This window comes from Arctopsyche grandis, chromosome 8 (genome assembly GCF_051622035.1).
Source record: "Arctopsyche grandis isolate Sample6627 chromosome 8, ASM5162203v2, whole genome shotgun sequence".
Taxonomy (NCBI): domain Eukaryota; kingdom Metazoa; phylum Arthropoda; class Insecta; order Trichoptera; family Hydropsychidae; genus Arctopsyche; species Arctopsyche grandis.
In genome coordinates this window covers 18,262,568-18,284,957 of record NC_135362.1, presented here as the reverse complement: position 1 = coordinate 18,284,957, position 22,390 = coordinate 18,262,568, and the positions used below count along the sequence as shown (strand labels likewise).

The window sequence follows — 22,390 nt, the reverse complement described above, 5'->3', positions numbered from 1 at the left end:
ATATGTACATACATATTAGTATACGAATCACTGATAATGACGTTACATTGCATTAATTGGTTGAACTATATGTGAAAGTGGCATAGTCCACTTTTCTTGAATTCGAGAAATATTTAGCAAAACATTAAATATAATGTTTTGCGTTTAAAAATATTGCTGGGCTGTAACATTTTTATTCTGAATATTTGATTTCCATATGTAGATTCGATTATCATTCTTGAAAATATCGTAGATTTTCGATTATTGCTGTTTCAAATATTATTTTATTAGGATCGGAAGCCAAATCATTTATTTTAATATTTTTATTTCGTATTCATTGCATTGCGTAATTAAAGATAAAGAATTCTACAGATAATTTATACGAGAGGATACTAAAACCAGGAAGTATCTCGTGGCATAATATTTGCAAAAATGGTTTGAGAAGAGCATAAGGACCTCGTTTCGTTCAGCGTTCTCCGAAATGCAGGTTACCGCGACATCGTTACCTTTCGTTAGAATATGAATTAAATAAAGATGTATTTTACATAGTAAAGAGAAGGGAAAATTATTTCGTGTAGCTTTCTGAATTTTTTAAAACCAAAAGTTCTATCGTTTAACTGTCGTTTCATTTGATTTTAATAAATTTAATTCTAAACATACATATATTAACTCTACTGAAGAAGTGAGTTGGTTATAAATAAATCAATACAGTATTTTCCAATCAAAGTTTTCCGATTTTATATGACCTACTTACATATATGTATATAAATTTCTTACATATTAGAATTTTTAATTATCAATAATTCATGTGATTCAACCCGTGTCATGAAATATTATAACCAAATATATACATTTTGCAATATTCCGAATCAAATCATTATTAGGGATTAAACCACAAAACGCTATCCATTATACGGAAAATTATATATCGTAGTTTTCAGAAATATTATTGTTTTTGTGTTTTAGGGCGATTTACTTTTGGGCAATTTTCCCGTCTAACGGGAATTAATTTATCATCATGTTCTCTGTAACCAAAGTTGTACTCTGGTCTTACACGATCATATTTGTAATAATAAAATATTCCGCATTAATATAGCGAATGGACCATTACTTTTTCTTTCCGTCTAAACTTTCGCTGAATCGCGAGGAAAACTTCACATCAAATGATGTGGAAAGCTTCCAGATAGTTGAAAGCTCCCCGTCGCATAACGAAGACGGACAGAGTTTAATTTAGTGAGACATTGGCCGCACGTTGAACTCGATAATTTTCCTTTTTTTTTTTTACTATAGTCGGTTCTTTCACATTCGTATGATAGATACAGCCTTGGTTCCCTAGTATATCTCGAGCTAAATTTAATATTTTGCTATACGGTACAAACATACATAATATACGCAATGTTTCCAATTGGGACAAACTGGTATGCACAGGAAAGGCTCGTACCTATGTATGTATGTGTTTTTTAACGAGATTTTCCACTTGAAAACTTTTTATTACATTTGCATTTTAATTGCTTTCTTTCAACGTTGAAGAAGTCGCTCAACGTTGGACAACGTCATTTGTGTCAAAGCCAAAAAATAATTGCGTTGACGTATGAAAAACATGAAATTTGCATCGATCATAAATCTGAATATACATTGGACACTTTATAATACACATATGGAATTTTTTAAAAGATTTCGAAAACGTTCAGGTTTAACATACTGCATTTTGAATTTAATTTAACATGAATATTCGATTAACGAATAAATGATTTCGGTTATTTAGACTCTGCTATAAGACTTTGATTAAGTTTTCTATATCATTTTATCGATCATTTTAACTAGATACATTTTTATTTGCTCTTGTCTAATAGTGAATAAGGTCTTTAACGATTAAATGCCACGCTGCAAAGCTGAGTTTGCAAGTAGGTACATATGTACATGGCAGAGCATTTCCGGCATCACGTATACAACTAGGCTTTCCAACGTTGAAAGCTCACTCGTCTCGGCTCGTAAACATCTTCATTAAAAGTGCTAGTAATGCTCTAGAATTAGGGCAATACTCAAGTATCAGTACATACATATATAGAGAAAACTTTATGTTATTTCCAGTTGAAAATTAAGCAAGCTTTCCACTGCGTCTTCGGCCTTAATATTTGTCGTCAAATCACCTTTTTTGCTCGTCGATCTTGAATATATTTACATTAAAAGTTTACACTTCGCCTAAACGACATCGCTATCTCAGAAGGAGCTTTTAAAAGCTCATTAATTAAAACATGTAAAGCTTATTTTCAACTGTCGCTGTCTAGGCGAGTGCTTTTCACCTCGCTTATGGCAGATCACGTAAAGATTCGGAAGCAACGATACGACACTGTGTGCCAAGTAACGTAATCAAAATTCCGTAACAATTTATAATTGTGTTCATTAATCATATTTAATTTAAATTACGAAAAAGTTCTATACTATAGCTATAATACTATTTCATTTAGTTCGAATTGAGATGGGCATTGCTTGCAAATGCTTTTTAATTATTAACTATCGACTAGTACTTGACAGCTATTGTGTTTGAAGGCATTTTAATTATTTGTAGTTTTGTCACCTCTGCAATTTACTAAATTGATCTTCCAACTTTCAGTTTAATTTACAAGTCAAAATTGGCATATTACTATTATTTTATAATATATGTATGTACACTTTATGCTTAATTTTTCAATAGATGTAAAATATTTTTTAATTGTACATATGTACAAATAATACGTATGTATATGTAATAAATTTATATATTCAATGTTGTTTTCATCCAGACTTCCGTTTCTTATGAATACGTGCTTCAATATATTTAATATACTGTATTTATAGGGTTAAAGGCTTTCTACAAATATCCGAACTCTACTTAAGCTGATGGATCCTTTTTGATAGGTAGTTCGATTCATTGATAGTCAATCCTTTGACTCTATTACCGTGAACCTTATGTTGGATTTTAAATTTTTTTCGATTAACTACGTGCGTTTTTAGCGAAATTCATTAACTAAAAGGTTTAGTTTTACTGTATCCTACTATGTTCTAAATTACACGTAGGTGTGTGTGTACTCAAGCGTAATTACGTAATTTTACTGCTTGTTCATACTCTTAACGGTATCCCTATAATAAGCTCTCTGACATAGTCTCAATGTTTTATACAGATGGTTTTTCTTCATTATACAATATTAATGACCATGTTTTTGTTCCTCTTTATATTGAGTATGACTATTGTTCATTCTTGAGTTAATGGAACTTGTTCACCGAAATTTATACTCCACGCCAAGACTGCTAGTTACAGTTTATGACCCGAGTTCAACGTTGAACATAGTCATAAATGTTACACATATATTACATAAAATATTACACATATAGACATAATAACGTGGTTGCCTTATCGTGGCATTGCTCCCTGCAATAATAAATAAATTGCGACGAATAGAAAAATCTCCCTCAATACCTTAACGCAATATAATATTATCAAACTAAAGATTAGCCCAAATTTTTTTTCATATTAATTTTCATGCTTATATTCGAACGGTTTAATGGACTTCAATATCTACCCCTAAATAACTTGCATCGAACCTTATCATTTGATTTACAACTACTGTTTGTGTTTATTAGGTTATGCCCATCATAATAAATACATGAATAGAACGCCGAAACTTTGTCGGTTCCTTAATTTACCCAACTTCATCACAATCCAATTTCGGTTAAGTATTTTAAAACCTTGCAAATATCTAGTATATCGTGTTTATTGCATGTGTACTTACGCATATTGCTAAAAACAGAAGCAAAACAAAATGATGTCACACTCGAATCCACCATATCATATTTGCGAACCACATCAAACAACGCAATTAATTTGACATTGTTATCGTCAAATAAAAATTGCAAAAGCTGTTTCACTTTTTTACCAAAATTGTATTACATTGTAATAGAATATGCGAAGCAAATTCCATTTATTTAAAATTGGTATGGTGTCTGAAGAAGCAACGTCCTCGTTTCATATTTAAAATACCCAGTACTTCAGGTAATATGAACGTATTAATTCCACAGCTGAAAAATTTTATTTGTGAAATAAATCTTATGAGACTCTTCCTGCACACGCAAAGAATACAGTATTTATTTTTCTTTTAAATGTTGCTCTTTTATATTTAGTACTTACTTCGAGTTTTATATCGTCGTGCTCTTACCCCATCTTTGTTCTGGATTATCGCGAACGTGTGCGACCCTTACGTAGGTACTCACATAACCCAGATTAACGATGCTTTACTTGGTGTAAGTTTCATTTATCTATATTATATTGTCTATGTATTTCATTCGCTTAATTATTTTCACGTCAAACCTGTTTTTTTATCCTTCGTTTTTAGTTTTAAGCACGATCGAGACGAATTTACACCGTTCATGAATCGAATTGTATCGAGACAGTCTGTGGGCGACGCTTTGTTTGGCAACTGTCGAATTTTCCACACAACTTTTAAGTGCTTTCTGATGTTTCGCATCGAATCCAATCTTATACACACACGAGTTTCGGTTCGGTGGCAAATTTCTGAACCATTGGATATTCTTCGTTGCCCTTGTGGAAAGGTTTATCACTTTTAATCGAAACACCTGTTCTTATAATGAGCGATTGCTTTTAGTTAACCGTCGTCAATAAGACTGTTTGCGTAACTCGTTATCTCTCAAGCGTAAAAACCCTTCATATATGTAAAGTTTCTCTTTCACTATCGTCATTGTTTCAGACGATAAAACTATAAATTGCTCTCTTTCGAGTCAGGGAACTTGTATCCATGTGCGTTCATTTGCAATTATAATTTATTGTTCATTCTAAAATTATTCTATTTTTTTTTATTATTTATCGATTTCAAAATATACACAAAAAAATTTGGATGTATTTAAAACATGAAATTTATCTTGAATGATTTATTTAATGTTTTCACTGTTGATATGCATATGTACATATAAGGGAACAATTTAAACGTCCATTTTATAGTAAAATTTGTTCATTTAAAAAAAAATTGTACATTAAAAAAGTGTCTGTACATTACAAAAAAATTGTGTGCATTTCTAAATGACGGATACAGATTGCATTTGAAAGTTTGCTTTGATCATTGAAAATAATATTTAGCTACTTAAAAAGTAGATGAAATGTGCAACTTAATCAGCAACGTGAATACCAAAATACGAACCAACGGTACGGTTAGGTTTTATTTATTTATGGTTTGGTTAGGTCAGGTTAAGTTAGGGTTGGTTTTATTTATTTAAGATTACATTTCACTAGTGAGAAACAAGTAAACACTTGAAAGTTGACAATTGTCAATAGCGGAAGACTTGCCATTTTTTATCCATTCTAATGCTAAAATCTATTTTTTCGAATGATCGTTTCATATTTTTAATGGTCATTTTATAATGCCAAAATATTTTATTCGATGCACAATACGAGATTGTTTAATGCAAAAACATTTTTTTTTAAGATACAAAGTATTTTTCTCAATGTACAGTTAAATCGTACCCATACATACATATAATATGTTCAGATCATATAATATACTCGTATATATGTACATAGTTCTTACAATATTGTAACGTATCCACGTATTCACTTATCAATATTCAAAACGTAACGTATGAATCAAAGTAAAGTTCAATGGGTTGCACATAGTACGTAAACAAAAGAAAACAGTATTGCAATTTAAAAGAAAGGGTAGTTTTCCTTTGATGGAAAAGCTCCAACACACACAAATGTACGTATGTAAGCGAAAAGTTCAAACGGCGAGCAACATATGTTGTATCGCCCCACGATATTTTCTGAAAATCGCATTGCAAATACATTATTACATTTTGCACTTGATTAAAACTTTCAAGTCGCAAGTTGGAACTTAGAGCTCGGGCCACTCATTAAAAGTTTGCGAGCCCATGTTTTCCACGGAGCGGCTGCTGTCGACCACTTGCGATTTCGCGCGTCTTGGAAAAGCGGGTGTGCTCTCGGAAGATTAAATTTCCAATTTAAAATCTATTAACATATTTTAAAAATCTACCATATCGTTCATTTTCGATATCACAACTCAAAATTGTCAAAGACACGCTTAAAGATTTTGAAATTTTATAAATTTGTTATTTATGTAGTTATTTCTAAATACCTTTTTAATATAATTTCATATAATGAAAAATCGTAAATATAATCATGTATAGTAGGGTACATCGTCGCATCGTTGCGTTCGTCCCATCATTTCCGTTTGATTTGTCCGTCCACAAATTTTTTATTATTTTTTCGCTAATGTTTTTTTTTTTCATTTTTTTTCCAAATCAGTTTTGTTTTCCAAAAACAAATATTATTATATAAATATACATTTACATACAATTCATTTTAAGCAACATTTAAATATTTGGTTACATGATTCATTTTGCTTTGCTATTATTTTCATCATAATAATTTTTAAATAACCAAATTACTTATATTAAATTTAATTTTTTAGCTTGTTTCATTTTCTTCTTTTAAAAAATCTCTGTTCTAGTAAAAATTGTATTAATTTAACAAAAGAAGAAACTAAAATTAAAGAAATCAAAATTTTCAGTTGCACATAATTAAAAGAAACCAAGAATATATTTTTGGAAAATTTCTAGTTATTTAATTTATTATACGTCAAATATTGTATGATTTTTTTTATTTTGTTTCTATTTTCCTTGTACACAAGAATTATACATTCTGAAAAAATATTATATTATAATTCCTTGACAATATTAATGGTTATTTGAGGAAAAATTTAAAAAAAATATATGCAACAAAATTTTTTTATATAGGGGGGGACAATTCTTTTGAGGAGCATCTTGTTTTGAGTCTTACGAAATATGGCCACTGTCATGCCTCTTTACAAATTTTTTTAAAAAGTATGAAATTTATTGCGAAGGATTCTTATTTAGTTAATATTCATCATTTAATAATACATGGCAATAATATTTAGGAATATTAATTTTACTGTATTATATACATACATATATACGTATAATAAGCTCGACAGCCATATCGTTATTCTTATTCTGAAGATTATACGGGTGCTCGCTCACTCTTTAAATTCTCACTCACAAATTCCGCTATCAATATTTATTTAACTGAAAAATAACTCACTTTTGGTCACCGTCACATCTTCAAGTCACCTTTTGTACTTCTTAGAATTGTTTTATTTTTTAATGATTATTATTTCGTTCACTCATTCGTCTGTTTTTGAATTCAGTGAGAGTGTACATACGTATTTTTTTGCGCGAAGCGAGATTAACCGACGAAAGCAGCAAACAATACATATATAATATTATAGTTGTCAGCGTCTACATAGTTGTGTGAATATTATTTTGAATGCCCGAGAGATATATGTACGTTATTCATGAAATATTATATATACGAGTACCACATTTATGTATGTGTCGGTATATTCAAATTCTCGGTTGCTGTTTCCGACGTTACAGCTGAAGCGTGTTCCAGATAAGGAATAAAATTGCATTTGTCGGACCTGTAGAAAAGAACCTCACGTTTTCCCTTTACAAAGAAGGGCGCAGATGCTTAAATGTACGTATTGTGAGTCTGTTATTTATTGAAATTGCTGATGCAACCGCGTTCTTCTCTTTTTGATTTGGATGACATTGAAACAATTGCCAAAATAGAAATAAAGATCAACCGCCTAATGGTGCTCGTTGTTAAATGGGTTCGAAGGATAAATGACTTAGTTATTTTTTTTATTAGTTCGACTATGCAAGGAGTTTTTATAGGTAATGGAAATTAAATACAACATATTTTTGGAAAAAAATATCAGAATCTTTGGAAGTTTTAATTGAACTATCTTTAAATTTTTAAATTTTATTCTTAAAATTAACGTGCTTTTTATTAGCCTCGGACCTTATTTTTATGATTAACATTTTTAATACCTGCCGTTATGAATCGTTCGGAATGAAATGAGGGAGTTTAGTAATAAATTTGCCAGTAGTTCAAGATTTTGAACCAATTTCGTTTTGAAATGCAAAGTTTTGAGATGAAATTTTCATTTTAATAGGTTTCTCTTTATTATAAAATTTCGTAAATCTTCAACAATTCTGTCGTCGGTACGGTACGAAACCGAATCTTTAGAATCTATTATACATATGTATACTGCGGTTTTGTTTTTGTTTCATCCCGTCAAACATTGTTCGTGGTGCGCAGTTGTTGAAGACATCTGTTACTCAATGTCGTTTTCAGAGAAAATTATAAATAAAATGCGACCGATACACGAGAAAATCATGTTGAACCTACAACATGCATACATTTAATATATATACATATAATATTTGTGTGTATACTTACGGATGTCGAAAACACTACGATGATATTGGTGAGTCGTTGTCAGGACCAAACTTGACAACACATAATAATTTATATAATATGCATTATATTTTATAACGTTGTTATATTATTATAATGCGATGTACGTGGAGTGTTCGAGCGAAGGTCGTCCTTCTCGTTTATGCAAATTGTACCGTTTCCACACCCGCCAAATCCCGACCGATTTGCATAAGTTGGAAGTTCAAAGGCGATTTTCGATCGTCGGGATCTCACACACTTTCCACCGTCTCGTTTCCGTTTCCCGGGACTGAATACTTTATGTATAACCAGTCACGATTTCGCGGCCCGTATGCGAAAATTCTCGACCCTGCGCTCTAGTATGTGTTTATATATACATAGTACGTGTACAAATAATGTGGAAAACGCTCAATCAAAACTATCGGACATGATAACGCCATATTAATGTGCTGAAACGTACAGATGTGTGTGTAATTTCGTTTTTTTTTTTTAATATTGAGCCTAGTAAGTGCTTTTTTGCGAACCCAATCAACTATTGTTTTGGTAAACTATCGATGATTTAGTTTGTCGTATTTTTATAACAAGATTTTTTTTATTAGTTTGGCTCTATTAGTTCAGTGAAATTTACATAGAGCCTCCAATTCGAATACCAAATATATTCAAACGTTTTTTAAGTACATATTTTATCAGGTACTAGTGGTTTTACCCGGTTTCGCTCGGTATTTGTAATATAAACCGTTTAAACATGACTAATCTAATAGTAAACATTTTATTAAATTTATATTTGAATAGTTTTATTTAATATAAATTTATTTGAATACTCATTTGTTTTTTTTATTAAATTGACTCTCACTTCGTAAAATATTATTTCATGTTTATAATAGAACACCTTTGAAATTTTAATACGTATGTTTAGATTTAGATGTGTATTAAATGAACACTATGTAGGTAGAGGATTTTGTATTCTAAATGTACCGCGGCAAATACACTGCATAATCCAAAGACCCAATTTTTTTTTTTATTTCTTTTCCTATTTTTATTATTATTTATTACAAAATCAGGATCGGCTTTCATGATTTCAGTTCTATACAAAATAATAAAAGATTTTATTAACTAGCAGGCACCCAGAAATTTAAAAAAAAACAAATTACAAGCTAGAAAAAAAAACATCAACAGCACATTGGTTTGCGAATTTGTGTTATTATTAATATTTACGACAACAATTGGCATTCTCAAAAACTGAGCCGACAAAGAAGTTCTATACAAAAGAATGAAAAAGGATTTTGTAATTGTCGAAATTCTAGAAATTACTTTTGTTTCCGGATAATATTACATGTCCAGCGATAAAGTTTGATCATAACTATGTGTTTGTTTTAAAATTAAAATTAATTTTTACTTTTTCTTGTATTTTTTTTAAATATGTATTCATTATATTATTATATATTTATTCATCATCTAAAATATATGTTTATTTTTCCTTTAAATTTTTCGTATAATTTATTATTTGTTATTCGATATTCGAATAGTTGAAATTACGAATATTTGGAGGCTCTTTGATACTGACACTCCTGCCCGTCAAAAATTCGTGATCTGATTTTGAACCACTTCTACTCTTTAAATCGCTTTGATATTTTATCGACATTCTTACAGGAGATAGCTAACATTGAAGTAAACAAATGTCTCCGATTAACTATTGCAACTCAAAGTTAAAAACTTGATAAGTAGTACATAAGTCTTTTTTTTCTCTAGTTTTTCATTATTATAAAATGTTCTTTATGTGTCGCGATCAACTCGAAATCAGCGTTATGAAATTCGAGAAGCATTTTGGACCATCAAAAAAAAAAAGGAATAAAACTAGATATTCTACTTAATCAAAAATTTAAATGGTCTCAGCTGGTTGTACCAAGTAGACGCTTTTCAATTTGCAGTAATTAATTTTCATTTTTCAGTTGCATCATCCTTTTTTTTTAATTTTCTTGGTCGTAATTAACCCTTTGGCTGCTACGAGGTTTTTCAATGTCCAAGCGAAAAATGCTAACATTTGTAATTATTTTGAAAAAAAATAAATATAATATTTTTTTTTACATACTTACTTCGCCGAACGCTCGTAATTTTTATAATACTTTATATACATTTTTAAGAAGCAGTGCTCTCTCTTTCTGTCTTGCTTTTACATGCGTGCGTGCGAAAGAGATACCTACATATATACACTAAATAAGTTTTGACGATTGTTTTCCGACGCTCTATTTTTTTCAACAATCTATTTTTAGACATCGATGAATCCTTACAACATGCGATATATTCGAAACAGGTAGCGGTCTTTCTCTCTTTCTTTCTTGGTTTTAATTGTGTACGTGTGAGCGAGACACACAAGGATGCGAAGTTTCTAATAATCAAATAATTTTTCAACATGTATCATAAACATTTTGTATGCATTTCAGTTGCATTTGATTGATTGCACGAATTCGTGACGTCTCGTGACCTATATAATTGAAAGCGGATTTCTAATGTTTTTTGCCATTTATTTTAACTCTGCAAAATGATATCGGACAGTGAAAGTGATGAAAGCGAAATAATAGCTCCTCGCCGAGGAACTCGACAAATCAGCAGCTCTACTGATTCTGAAAATTAATTTATCGACAATAATCAATTCCCAAGTAATAACTCCTTATATGACATTGACAACGAACCCGAAATTTACTTTGATGATGAACCCGAAATTGAAGAGCTTTTATTTAAAAAATTGATAAATATTTATAAAGCATGATTGAAAAATAAATATAAATACGTATATAAAAAAAATGTTTCTTGCCACTGATGCGCTGGCGACTCAAAGAAAGTATTGAAATACGACAATTAATGACAACAACAACGATCGTCGTAGCAATCTTCGCCTATTTCAAAACAACGATTTATCGTTGTTGTAGCAGTCAAAGGGTTAAAGGTCGCGCCATAGTTCACTTTTCTTTTTTTTTTTTACAGCTGCACACAATTTATTCAGCTGCATTGTTTCACCGTCAAAATATACATACATGGATTTATATTATGTATATTACATTATATATAAATACATAATAAATTAACATAACATTTTCTTTTCGTTTTAAATTTAAAATTTGTTTTTCAAATTAAATTAGTCAAAAACGCAATTTTCTATGAAACAACAAAACAATTCGTCGCTTTTATTAGCACGTTTAATTTTGACTTGAATATTCTTTTCTTGAACATTTCATTAAAGATCTCTACCATTGACGTCAAAAATGTTAGTCTTGAGCTTTATCTTAGTATGCACATATTCCGGAAAGTAACAGATGTGCACATACTAATACCACGTGCATCAAATTAACCTTTGTTTGTAAACTCAAATTTGCATGTTTTTAACAAAACATAATTTGCATATAATTTATGCATTTTAGTTGTATAAATAATATCCATATTCCTATACGTGGATTATCTAAATTTTACAGTTTTTAAGAAAGGCATGTACTTCCTATATTAGAGAGTACTGAGGTGCATTTACTTTCACACTCCCACGTATGTATACGTACGGTCTTCCTACAATTTTATTTGAAGATAACTCAGTTATTATAATACTAGTGGCCTGTGCGCACATATGTACTTGTGCACTCGGTCAAATATCGCAATTTGAATCAACGGAATAAATAAAAAATATGATTTTTTTTTCAAAAATATTAATTTAATATTATATGTAAATGTGAACGAAGTGACATGCGCAAAGCCCACACTACGCCGCGTCTCTTTCCATGATATACGATTCCAAGGGGGAAAAGAGAGGCGGAGCAGGGTTAACGGACAGCACTTACGCATTAGACAACTATTATATACGATTGAATTATTGAATTAGTTCTGTTGGCTGGTTAAAAATTTACAATTAACCTTTATATAATATTTGGATCTACACATCAGATCATTTAACATGGAGTCACTTAACGATGTTATAACTAGAGGTAGGATAGTCACAGTGCTATCCATTGTTCCATTGTTGTAAATCCTTTGTAAAAAAGGTTCGCCAAACCTTTAACAATGCATTTACAACCTTTGAACAATACGCGGCACCTTCTGGGTCCGGTGACTAGTTATAAAATACCCTTAGAGAAATAAAATAGATAAATCTTGAAACCAAATACGCATTTTGATTAATTTAATACTATATAGAACCGTACTTTTATATATATTGTATGTATGTACTACATATATCTATTTCCAATAGAAAAAAATTTGAAATCACAATACTATAAACTTATCTATTTATGACGTCAATAGGTTTTGAATCATATATGTACATCCATTGGAGCTATTATTATTGTTGGCGGCCAATAAATAAAATATAAAAATAAAAATAAAAACACGCCATTATGATGGCGGTCAACGTGTCAGTCGAGCGAAACCGTCAGTTTTCAGGAAACCCATTAGCGACTCCCTGAAATATACATATTATATTATATTTATGTAGAAGTGAAGAGGACGTGTTACGTGAACTGAGAAAAATTTCATTGACACCTCGCCCACGCAAAAACGACAAGGGTACTCTGTGCTGAGCTATTTGGGATAAAATCACAAACAAGCATAATATATATAAATATGTATGTACGTATGTACATACATTCTATGAACGTGCATCCAATACAAACGGCTCTTTCTTTAGCGGAAGCTTATCCATAGACAATTGGAAAATGTATGTCTTATTCTCTTTTATCGTTGTTCCGATATATTCACTCGTAAATATAACACAAAATGGGCCCTTGATTTTTGAACGCTCGTGTGTGCCATATTAACAATGACGGTTTTATGAAATCTAAAATAAATTTCAATTGACGTTCTTTTTATTACATAATCATTTTTAATGCCAGAAAAGATTAGATCGTGGAAACCCCAATAAATAATAAAAGCTTTCTTCAATATAGAGGACGAGTACGAGCTGTTTCGGCTTTGTATATAAGTCACTTTATTATTAATGGAAGTTATAGTTCGATAGATTTTTGTATCAATACTTACAGTAATAATTTATTACGTACGATTGGTTCCGTAAGAGCGTATCCTAGTTGATCGTGTTTAATGATGTTGTAAGTTGGATTCGATGGCGCTTTAATGACGGTTGAACCCTGGATTAATTTGCTTATATAATCCAATTGATAATTATGACCGATAGTGTAGCTGATAATAAATATATATATATATATATATATATATATATATATATATATATATATATATATATATATATATATATATATATATATATATATATATATATAATATATATATATATATAATATATATATATATATATATATATATATATATATATATATATATATATATATATATATATATATATATATATATATATATATATAGAACTTCCTAAAAAAAACTTATGTATCTACGTTGAATTATTATATTACTATTATACTATCATCCTTTGATAGGATAGATATGACAGCTACTATTAATATATATATATGGGGGTGATTCATATACTCTTTGTGTGCGCAAAAATACGATTTTATACTGCCCAATAAATTAAAGATTAGTCAAAAATATATTGCTATTTTCGTACGAAATCCTTTAGTCGACCTTGACTTTTTGATTCTATTCAGGTATGGGTGGCAACACCACCTCCCCCTTTTTATCTTTTATTATTCTGTGCACTTCTAGAATAGTCCGTGGTGACCTTAAAACTAATGGAATACCTATGAAGTGCTATTTTTACATTTTATTCACGTTGTGTCTGTGATTCATATTTTTTTATTAAGACTACTTTACACTTACGCTCGATCATTTTCCTTTGGGTTTTTGTTGCATTTCTTTAGTTATTATATACATAACTTACATTACAACTACCGGTTTGTCTTTTGCGGTGATGGTAATCTGAGAAAAATTTCGTAAAACGTTTCATGGCGTATTTTACAACTCGTCCTTTGATTATGATGACCATTTTTATTCCGTCCTCTTGATTCAGGAAAATGTTGAACTTATGTACATTTGTACTTGAAATTTATATCAGATAAAATATTTACACTATGTTTATATAATACAGAAAAAGAACAATTATGTAATGATTATAATTATTTTTTATAGAATATAATACTATAATCTAAATTATCTATTACTACAATTATCATGTTTCACGTAGTTCACGTCAGGTCTACGTAGACATGACGATCGCATCATTTATTTATTTATTTATTAATATATTACTTATGAGACTTCACCTATGCACTAGTAAAATGTATGAATCAGAGGTTCTTTGCCTCAATAGACCAAGAACCCCGTGAAATCGCTGAATTTTCATAGTTTCTTTTGAATTTTATTCTATTATGTACATATTCATAATGGTAACATTTGGCTTGTAAAATAACAACTCTTTGAATCGCACTATCTTCTAGAAAAGTTTCAAAATTCGCAAGTTTGATGCACACACTCATATCTGCAATGTACGTAATTTTAATAGATTATTTTTTTATATATGGATTTATGTACATATAATATTTATATATCTATATATAAAATTAGATTTTTAACGTCATCGTGTAAAAAAGTAACTGTTTAACTTATGAAAGGTTTTCTTAAAACTTACTATACGTAATAATAATTTTCTTTTCGGTTTTCTTTTTTTATTTTCATTTTGTTTTTTATTTTATTTTCATTATCTTATTTAATATTCGTATTTCTGTACTACTGTATGATTATCAAACCCCTTGGGTACATCGGCTTTGCCGCTTTCCCCGAGTATTCTTGAATAAATAATAACTATCTACAATATCGGTAAGATTTTATGTAGATTTGTCGTTATCGGACACGAAGTATTTAAAGTGATCGTTTGAAAATATTTTATTATTTTCATCGGTATAAAATTCATGCGGGACTGTCCGTGAAATACATTTCCCAGAAGGTTATTTAATTACCTTCATAGCGTATCCCTTAAGTGCAGTGCTAAGATTTCTTCTTGAAAATATGCATTCAACATCTAAGATATTTCACGTACAAAATCGCCGACTAGCTATTTTTAATCGAGATTCATGAAAGTTGGTATTGTTTTAATGAATTACATACTTTTGAAATGTACATGAAAAATATTTGACTGTCCCGGGCAAAAAATTTCAAATTTAATTAAACAATTTTTCTTTGGACATTGTAGTATTTAATTACTTTTTTCCATTTCAGTTCCTGGGAAAATTTATTGCGGCTCTTTTTGTAATTTTTATTATGAGAACGAATCGTGTTTCGTATATACTACATATTCGCTGAAATGTTTGAAATTTAATTTGCGTCCACTCTGTGGTATGAAATATTGCATACACACTTTACTTTTTAAACATCATGTCAAAATTGTGCCTTAAGATATCGGTCACTCTCTGCTATCCCTTTATTTTATTTTGGATAGTTTAATCATTTCATTTATGTACAAGTTAAAGTATAGTATGTGAATACATATGTACATATAATACGCAGTACATATTTTCTCTCCGATTCAGATGCATAATGGAATTTTTAAATCAGCACTTCTTTAACGTCTCTCGACGTACATAAGTACATATATTGTTTGATTTATAAAGGCACCTCTACACGAGTGCCTAGTCAAAAAAAGACCAAATGGAGGAAAATATCGATATGAGAAAAAGAAAAATCGACGATTGACCTCGACTTACGTTAGGCGTATCTTACGCACCGATCCGAAATATCGATTCCTGTCAAGGTTGGATAAATGAGCCTGTACGACGATAATAATTTATATCCGCAACGGAATCCAATGCAGTGACGGAAATTTGGTAAATCAAATTACATGCGATCCTTCGTTTATAAAATAAATATACATTATTATATTTTTGAAAACATTGCTTTAAACGAAAATGTATATGTATACAATTTACCGACTGTTTGTACTGGAGATTGCAAAAGCTCCCGAGCAGAAAAGCACGTCTCTTTGTAATTCGACTTGTTCTCGTTTCACCTTTATAATAAGAAAATGTAAACCTATATGTTGTTCACTCTTCGTTGTTTTGTTGTAAACAAATTAAATTGCCGCACTGCAATAATAATTTACATATACAAGCTTTCTATTGAATAATACGGCAATTAAAAACAAACGTTGGTTTGTTTTTCATTCCGCAGATAGCTCTTTTGAAAAAGCGCTTTATTTGGTCAATTCATGGATGTTTTTCTCTGCTATATTATGAATAGTTCGTTAGATTCTCTCTCTATACAAATCTACACGATTGTTCATAACGCTATCAAAATGATAACCTATTCAATTACTCTGAAAAACTTGGATCTCAATTTATTTTATATACCATGTAAATACATACGTAAATAAATAACTACGCTTTTACCCTGTTATATTATTGCATAACAATAAAACATTCTTAAAAAGGCATTTACAGTAATACCGATTTAAAAATGTGACAATAAATGCCGACGTTGTTGTATGTATGTAGGTATGTACATATGTGTGAAAATCGAAGGCTCGAGTAAATACGTTTAGATCAACAAAAAATTTAAATATTAAACAAATCCTTACAAACGTAGTAAAATATAAAACTAGCCAAATAAATGCATAATAGTACGGAAAAACGTGTAAAAAAAAATTCAATATTCGCCGTATAATTAATTACAAGTCTTATGGCGTGGACGTATAGAGGGATCTCCAAGCTCGGAGTAAAAGACGTAGCGAGTAGAGGTATTTTATTGTTGTTCCGTCGACGAGCCAGCTCAGAATGAATTTATACAAAACGTGTACTCTCAACACAAAGAGAGCAAGTTCATTGGTCAGTAGGCCGCGAGACCTTATTGGCTGTTGTATATAGCTTGTTCATACGTCGATGCCTTTTGGTGCGATCAGTGTTGGTAAACCAGTGCTCCATGAGCACCAATTACCTAATCTCTACGTTACAGTATTTTAAAGCAATAAAAAATCACAATCAATGGAGAAAATATCTGACTATTGATTGCAATACTCACTTTGAGCATAGAAGTACTAAATTTTGAGTTAATGGCCGCAAAAGCAAAGAAACTGTAAAAATTGCGCATTATTTTAAACGATCATATCTCATAACTAAAGCCCGGACCCAGAAGGTGCCGCGTATTGTTCAAATGTTGTAAATGCATTGTTAAAGGTTTGCCGAACCTTTTTTACAAAGGATTTACAACAATGGAACAATGAGCGGCACCTTGGCTATCCTACCTCTACTCATAACCGACAGTATTCGAATTCTTAGGCAGAACTAAGCAGAATGAAAAGGTAACAAATACACATACAGTTATATAAATATTCTGCTGGTTATACATTTATATAACCAGCAGAATAGACTAGTGGTTAGCATATAATGCTTTGAACAGCGTGGTCACGGGTTCAAATCCCACTGGTTTCTGCTGACCAGACTTTGGATTTGTGACTCCAGGTCGGTCGTTTCCTATCAGAGTTTGCCAATTTTTCTGATTTTCATTGAAACGGTTCCAACAAATTTGCAACCTTACCCATTTTCTCGCAAAATCTCGAGTTTTCAGCAATCTCGAATTTCGCTGAATTGTATAAAATGCTGCAAATTTACAAATTTGACCATAGATGTCTCTGTGGATGTTAATTGATATGTATTTACTGAATATCGCTGAATTGTTTAAAATACTGCAAAATTACCACATTGACCATAGATGTCACTGTGAATATTAATTGATATGTATTTATATACTTTGTATAATAATAATAATATTTGTATCAAATGTACAATGTTTCTGGTATAAATTAAAGGTTAAAATAAAATAATAAATAAAAATAAGATTAGCCCGTTTGTATGTTATATGATATAACTTGTATATGGGTATATTATCTAACTCACGATAAATTTTCAAATGTTTTATATACATACATATATACCATTGATTCAAATTCCCTTATGAAATATTTATACTAGCGAAATTTTACATACATAAATGGTAGGTACATACATATTTATTATTCTGATGTGAAACGAGTGTCCATTCCTATATTCTCATTATTTATTGACGATGCTAGTTACATACATAGTAGCATTTAGAGAACTTTCCGAGTCGACAATTTTACAAACGATATTATCCCTCCGATAGAGACCACACATGTTGGGCCCAAAGACCAAACTTTGGTAACCGCGTGACCATATCGCGCCGTGCGTGCAATCAGTATACCAATAAATATTTCACTCGAGATAACGAACAATAATTATTGAACGCCCGTAACCCACCCCCTGCATATATGTATGGTCTCGGAAAATTCGCATCATCCTATCCGACCACTCGACTTGTGGGAATCATCCTCGAATCTCTCAGGATATCTAATAATAATATTGGAATTCGCCCCGATTTTGACTTGCGGAATTCAAATACCATACTTGCCAAACAATCTGATGCCTACTTACAATTAGTTGTGTAGACAAAGCGGACCGCAACGCAACTGGAGATGTTCTCTAATTAGAATCTTTGTTGCGTAATTTGCTGCGAATTTGCACACGCTAATGAATGGATACGTTTGACAACTCTGTTCTAGTTTATATTCTTGATAAATTCAATATTGCTTCGCCGACTAACGAACGGACCAAATTGTACATTGTAAACAAGTCTCTAAACTATTATATTAGATTTTCCGCATATGTACCTCATTTTCTCTTAGTGATGTATCCCATTTCGCGGCCACTTCTATTGCAAAGTTGTGTTTGTGTTCTTAGCACTGCTATCACTTTTCATTCCAGGAAATTATTTTGACTCGATATCAGCTTTGCAGTCTTATAATATGAATTAACTCTCCATTGTAACCATCAATGAAAATATAATACGAGTACATTCATTTTTAAATCACACATAATATGTCGTCGATCAAATCTGCATATCTTGTCCAATTTCGAATTCTTCGCAATAAATAATATTTTACTGTGTCCAATTTAACTGTTGTCAAGAGTGGTTCCTACTAAAAAAAAAAAGAAAATCTATAAAATAGTACATATGTATATGAGCGGTCTCCGTGACGAGCCAGAATGTTAAATTACAGAAAACACAAATATCGGAAGGCAAAGATCAAAAATCGAAAAATGAAAAAAAGGGTGCATGGTAAACAGTACACACTCACGTGCATACTCACTTAATTTGCGCGAGCAGGATACAACAGAAAAAAGAGGAACAGGCTTTTCCTCCCGTGTTAATGTGCGCGCGCAGAATACGGGAGGAAAAGCCTGTTCCTCTTGTTCCTGTTGTATCCTGCTCGCGCAAATTAAGTGAGTATGCACCGTTTACCATGCACCCTTTTTTTTGGTCTTTCGACTTAATATCTTTCGATTTTCGATCTTTGTCTTCCGATATTTGTGTTTTCTGTAACTCGCGTAATCCGTGTCAATGTTTATAAAGACTGGTTTATACCGGAATTTCTGAATTTATAACTATAGTAGAATTTCTCGATGGACATCCCTAACTGCTGAGTATTTTAGATTGTGAGCATTACATTTTAACAACAATGAAGAAGATGGAACTAGTTTTGGAAAAATACATTCATTAATAGACTTTTGTTTATTTTATATTGTTGCAAGATATATTAAAGAGTCTAAACACACCTTTACAAAAGTCGAAATCCTCGGCGGTAGATATCTAGGATAGTGATCTAAGGTTTGTTTGGATTAGCTACAATTTTTATACCTGCTTTCTATTGGATTTCTAAATAATTCTAGTTGGAAATGTTGGCGAAATTTTCAGCGTGGCGGGCTTTCAACCGAAAAGAAGTCAGCATACAAAGGGTTAATCAAGATGTAGTTTTGTAATACCAGCTAAAATACTGCTGTGTATAGTTTTTTTCTTTTATTATCAGGATTTCAAATGAAACATCGCCCCAATTGTTTTTGCGGTTATTTTCCCAATTCTATGATCCTGTTTAATGTAGAAAAGTGTACATACGTAGATAGAAATAAACGAAAAAGTGATTTATCGAAACAAAAATCCTTTTTATTCCGAATTCTCAGGGGTGTTGTTCGATTCAAAGTTAGCAACAAAAAAATACCTCGCAATTAACTGAAGTTTCCAAGCCCTCGAAGCGATATATTCCCGAGATTGTCCTAAATCCACATCTCACTCACTCCTCGTTATGACAGGCTTTTCTTTCTTCGCAAGAAAACACAAATTTGATCCGACGATACCTTCTTCGGGGTCGCAAATGGGATTGAAATACCAACTGAAAAAGAGAAAGATAGGGAGAGGGAGAGATGCCTTTCCAAATCAGTTCCTATCCTATTTCTCGCTCGACCTACATAAACGCCATCGTGTGCGTCATCGAGTGGGAAAAATGCATTTTGTCTGCGAATATCGCCTGCATTTGACGGATCCCCGAGATATCCGAGTCGATTGAAAAGGTCGCTCTATTAACCGTTATTATTATCGAATAAATGTGACCTGCATTCGTTGCCATCTCCTCACATACATAAGTATTATTGATGAGTATATGTACATACATATGTATATCGTATATTAAATATCACGAATCAATCTACTGGAACGTATTCCGTACCATTTCCATTGAGCCGACAACTTGCGAGTACGTTAATTATTCTGACAATTGCATTTGAACACTGTCTCTGTAAATCTTCAGGGAAATGCATCTGAACCATTATCCCTTTATATGTATCTGTCGTTGGAATAATTGGAGTTTGGTAGAAGGAAGTAAATATAGATATATTTTATATATTATATTAAAACTGTTTTATATATGGTAGTCGAATATAAATTACAAATAATTTGTTACACAAATATAATATTAACACGTTTTCTTACAAAGGAGATAAATTATTGGTCACAACAAGTGTCTCTTTTAATGCAAAAATCTAAATGGTTGACTAAATTTAGTGGTGTATATTAAGGGTGACTTTATTGAAAAAAATTTGACTTACCCAAAAGAAAAAAAACTAGAACGAGATTATATCATGAAATTGTATTTCAAATTTGATATTTTCAACACTTTTTCTCGTAAAAGGATGAATAAACAAAAATAACATTTTTCTAGGTATGTACTTATTTTATATTTATATGGAGGTTTCATCTTGATGAAATCGAAATGTTTTTTTTTTATCTCGGAATTTGACAATTCGCTCCATCTACATATGTGTAAATATTATATATGCATATCGAATGGAAAACCTTTAAATTATAACCTGAGTTTTTCTCGTATTTTAATGGTTTCATGTTTTTTTTTACATTAAGTTATGTCACATATGTATATGTACATACATACAATACAATGCTATCAAAGTATGAATAAAATTGTTTGTTATCTCTGACAGAAATCTTCTACATACTCATACTCGACATATGTATATTTTTCTTTAGCAGAATTTTCCAATTTATTTTGATTGACGGCTTGCAAATGGTTTATTCGTCCCATGTGCTACACAATTTCATTTAAAAAATTTTCAAGCATTTGACAAAAATTTTTTTTATTTTAATTTTCATTTAATATTAAATTATTTATTACAAATAAACAGTTACTTAAATTTTATAAATTGTTTCAGGGGATATTCAGAATGGCCTGTGAGCACGTCTTGAAGACTATGAAGCGTGGTCGAAAAACACTTTTGACACTTTTGGAAGCCTTCGTCTATGACCCATTAGTGGAGTGGAGCAGCGAAACTGGAGCTGGAGCCACAGGAGGAGGCGGAGCACCCATCTTGGCCGGCAAAGCTTCAGCCATCCGAACCGCAGCAGTAGAACGTCGTTGTGGCCTGGATCTTCTAGCTGTCCGCCTGTTGGAAGTCCAACAAGCCTGGACCCAAAACAGGTATAGAATTTCCGTAAATTTTCCCGTTTCTAAATCGATCCCTACACAAAGGGAAGACTAATTGGAGAACGCTCGTTCGTGATTCGAATACTTTTTCACTATTGAAAATTTTCCACTCGAAACCTTTTCATTAGACCTCATCGAATTGCCTTTGTTTTAAAATTGTGTCGCGTGAACGAAAATTGGTTAGTAACAAAACGATTGCGACAACGTCGTTCATTTTGCATAATCGATTGAAAAAACACTGTCATTTGAATTGTATATATTTTACAAACAAACGATAT

General features: G+C 31.2%; 2 protein-coding genes across 2 annotated transcripts in view; one reads left to right on the top strand and one right to left on the bottom strand.

Annotated features, from left to right (window-relative positions):
• Positions 1 to 18,736, bottom strand: part of LOC143916132 (histamine H2 receptor-like) — a 35,350-nt gene extending 16,614 nt beyond the window's left edge. The window contains exon 1 of the mRNA XM_077437055.1: positions 18,718 to 18,736. The gene's annotated coding sequence lies outside the window, so the exon portion shown is untranslated. The remainder of the gene's footprint in view (positions 1 to 18,717) is intronic.
• Positions 1 to 22,390, top strand: part of nonC (serine/threonine-protein kinase Smg1) — an 83,178-nt gene that overhangs the window by 50,772 nt on the left and 10,016 nt on the right. Inside the window, exon 4 of the mRNA XM_077436686.1 lies at positions 21,841 to 22,106. Within this exon, the coding sequence (XP_077292812.1) occupies positions 21,841 to 22,106 (266 nt within the window). The remainder of the gene's footprint in view (positions 1 to 21,840; positions 22,107 to 22,390) is intronic.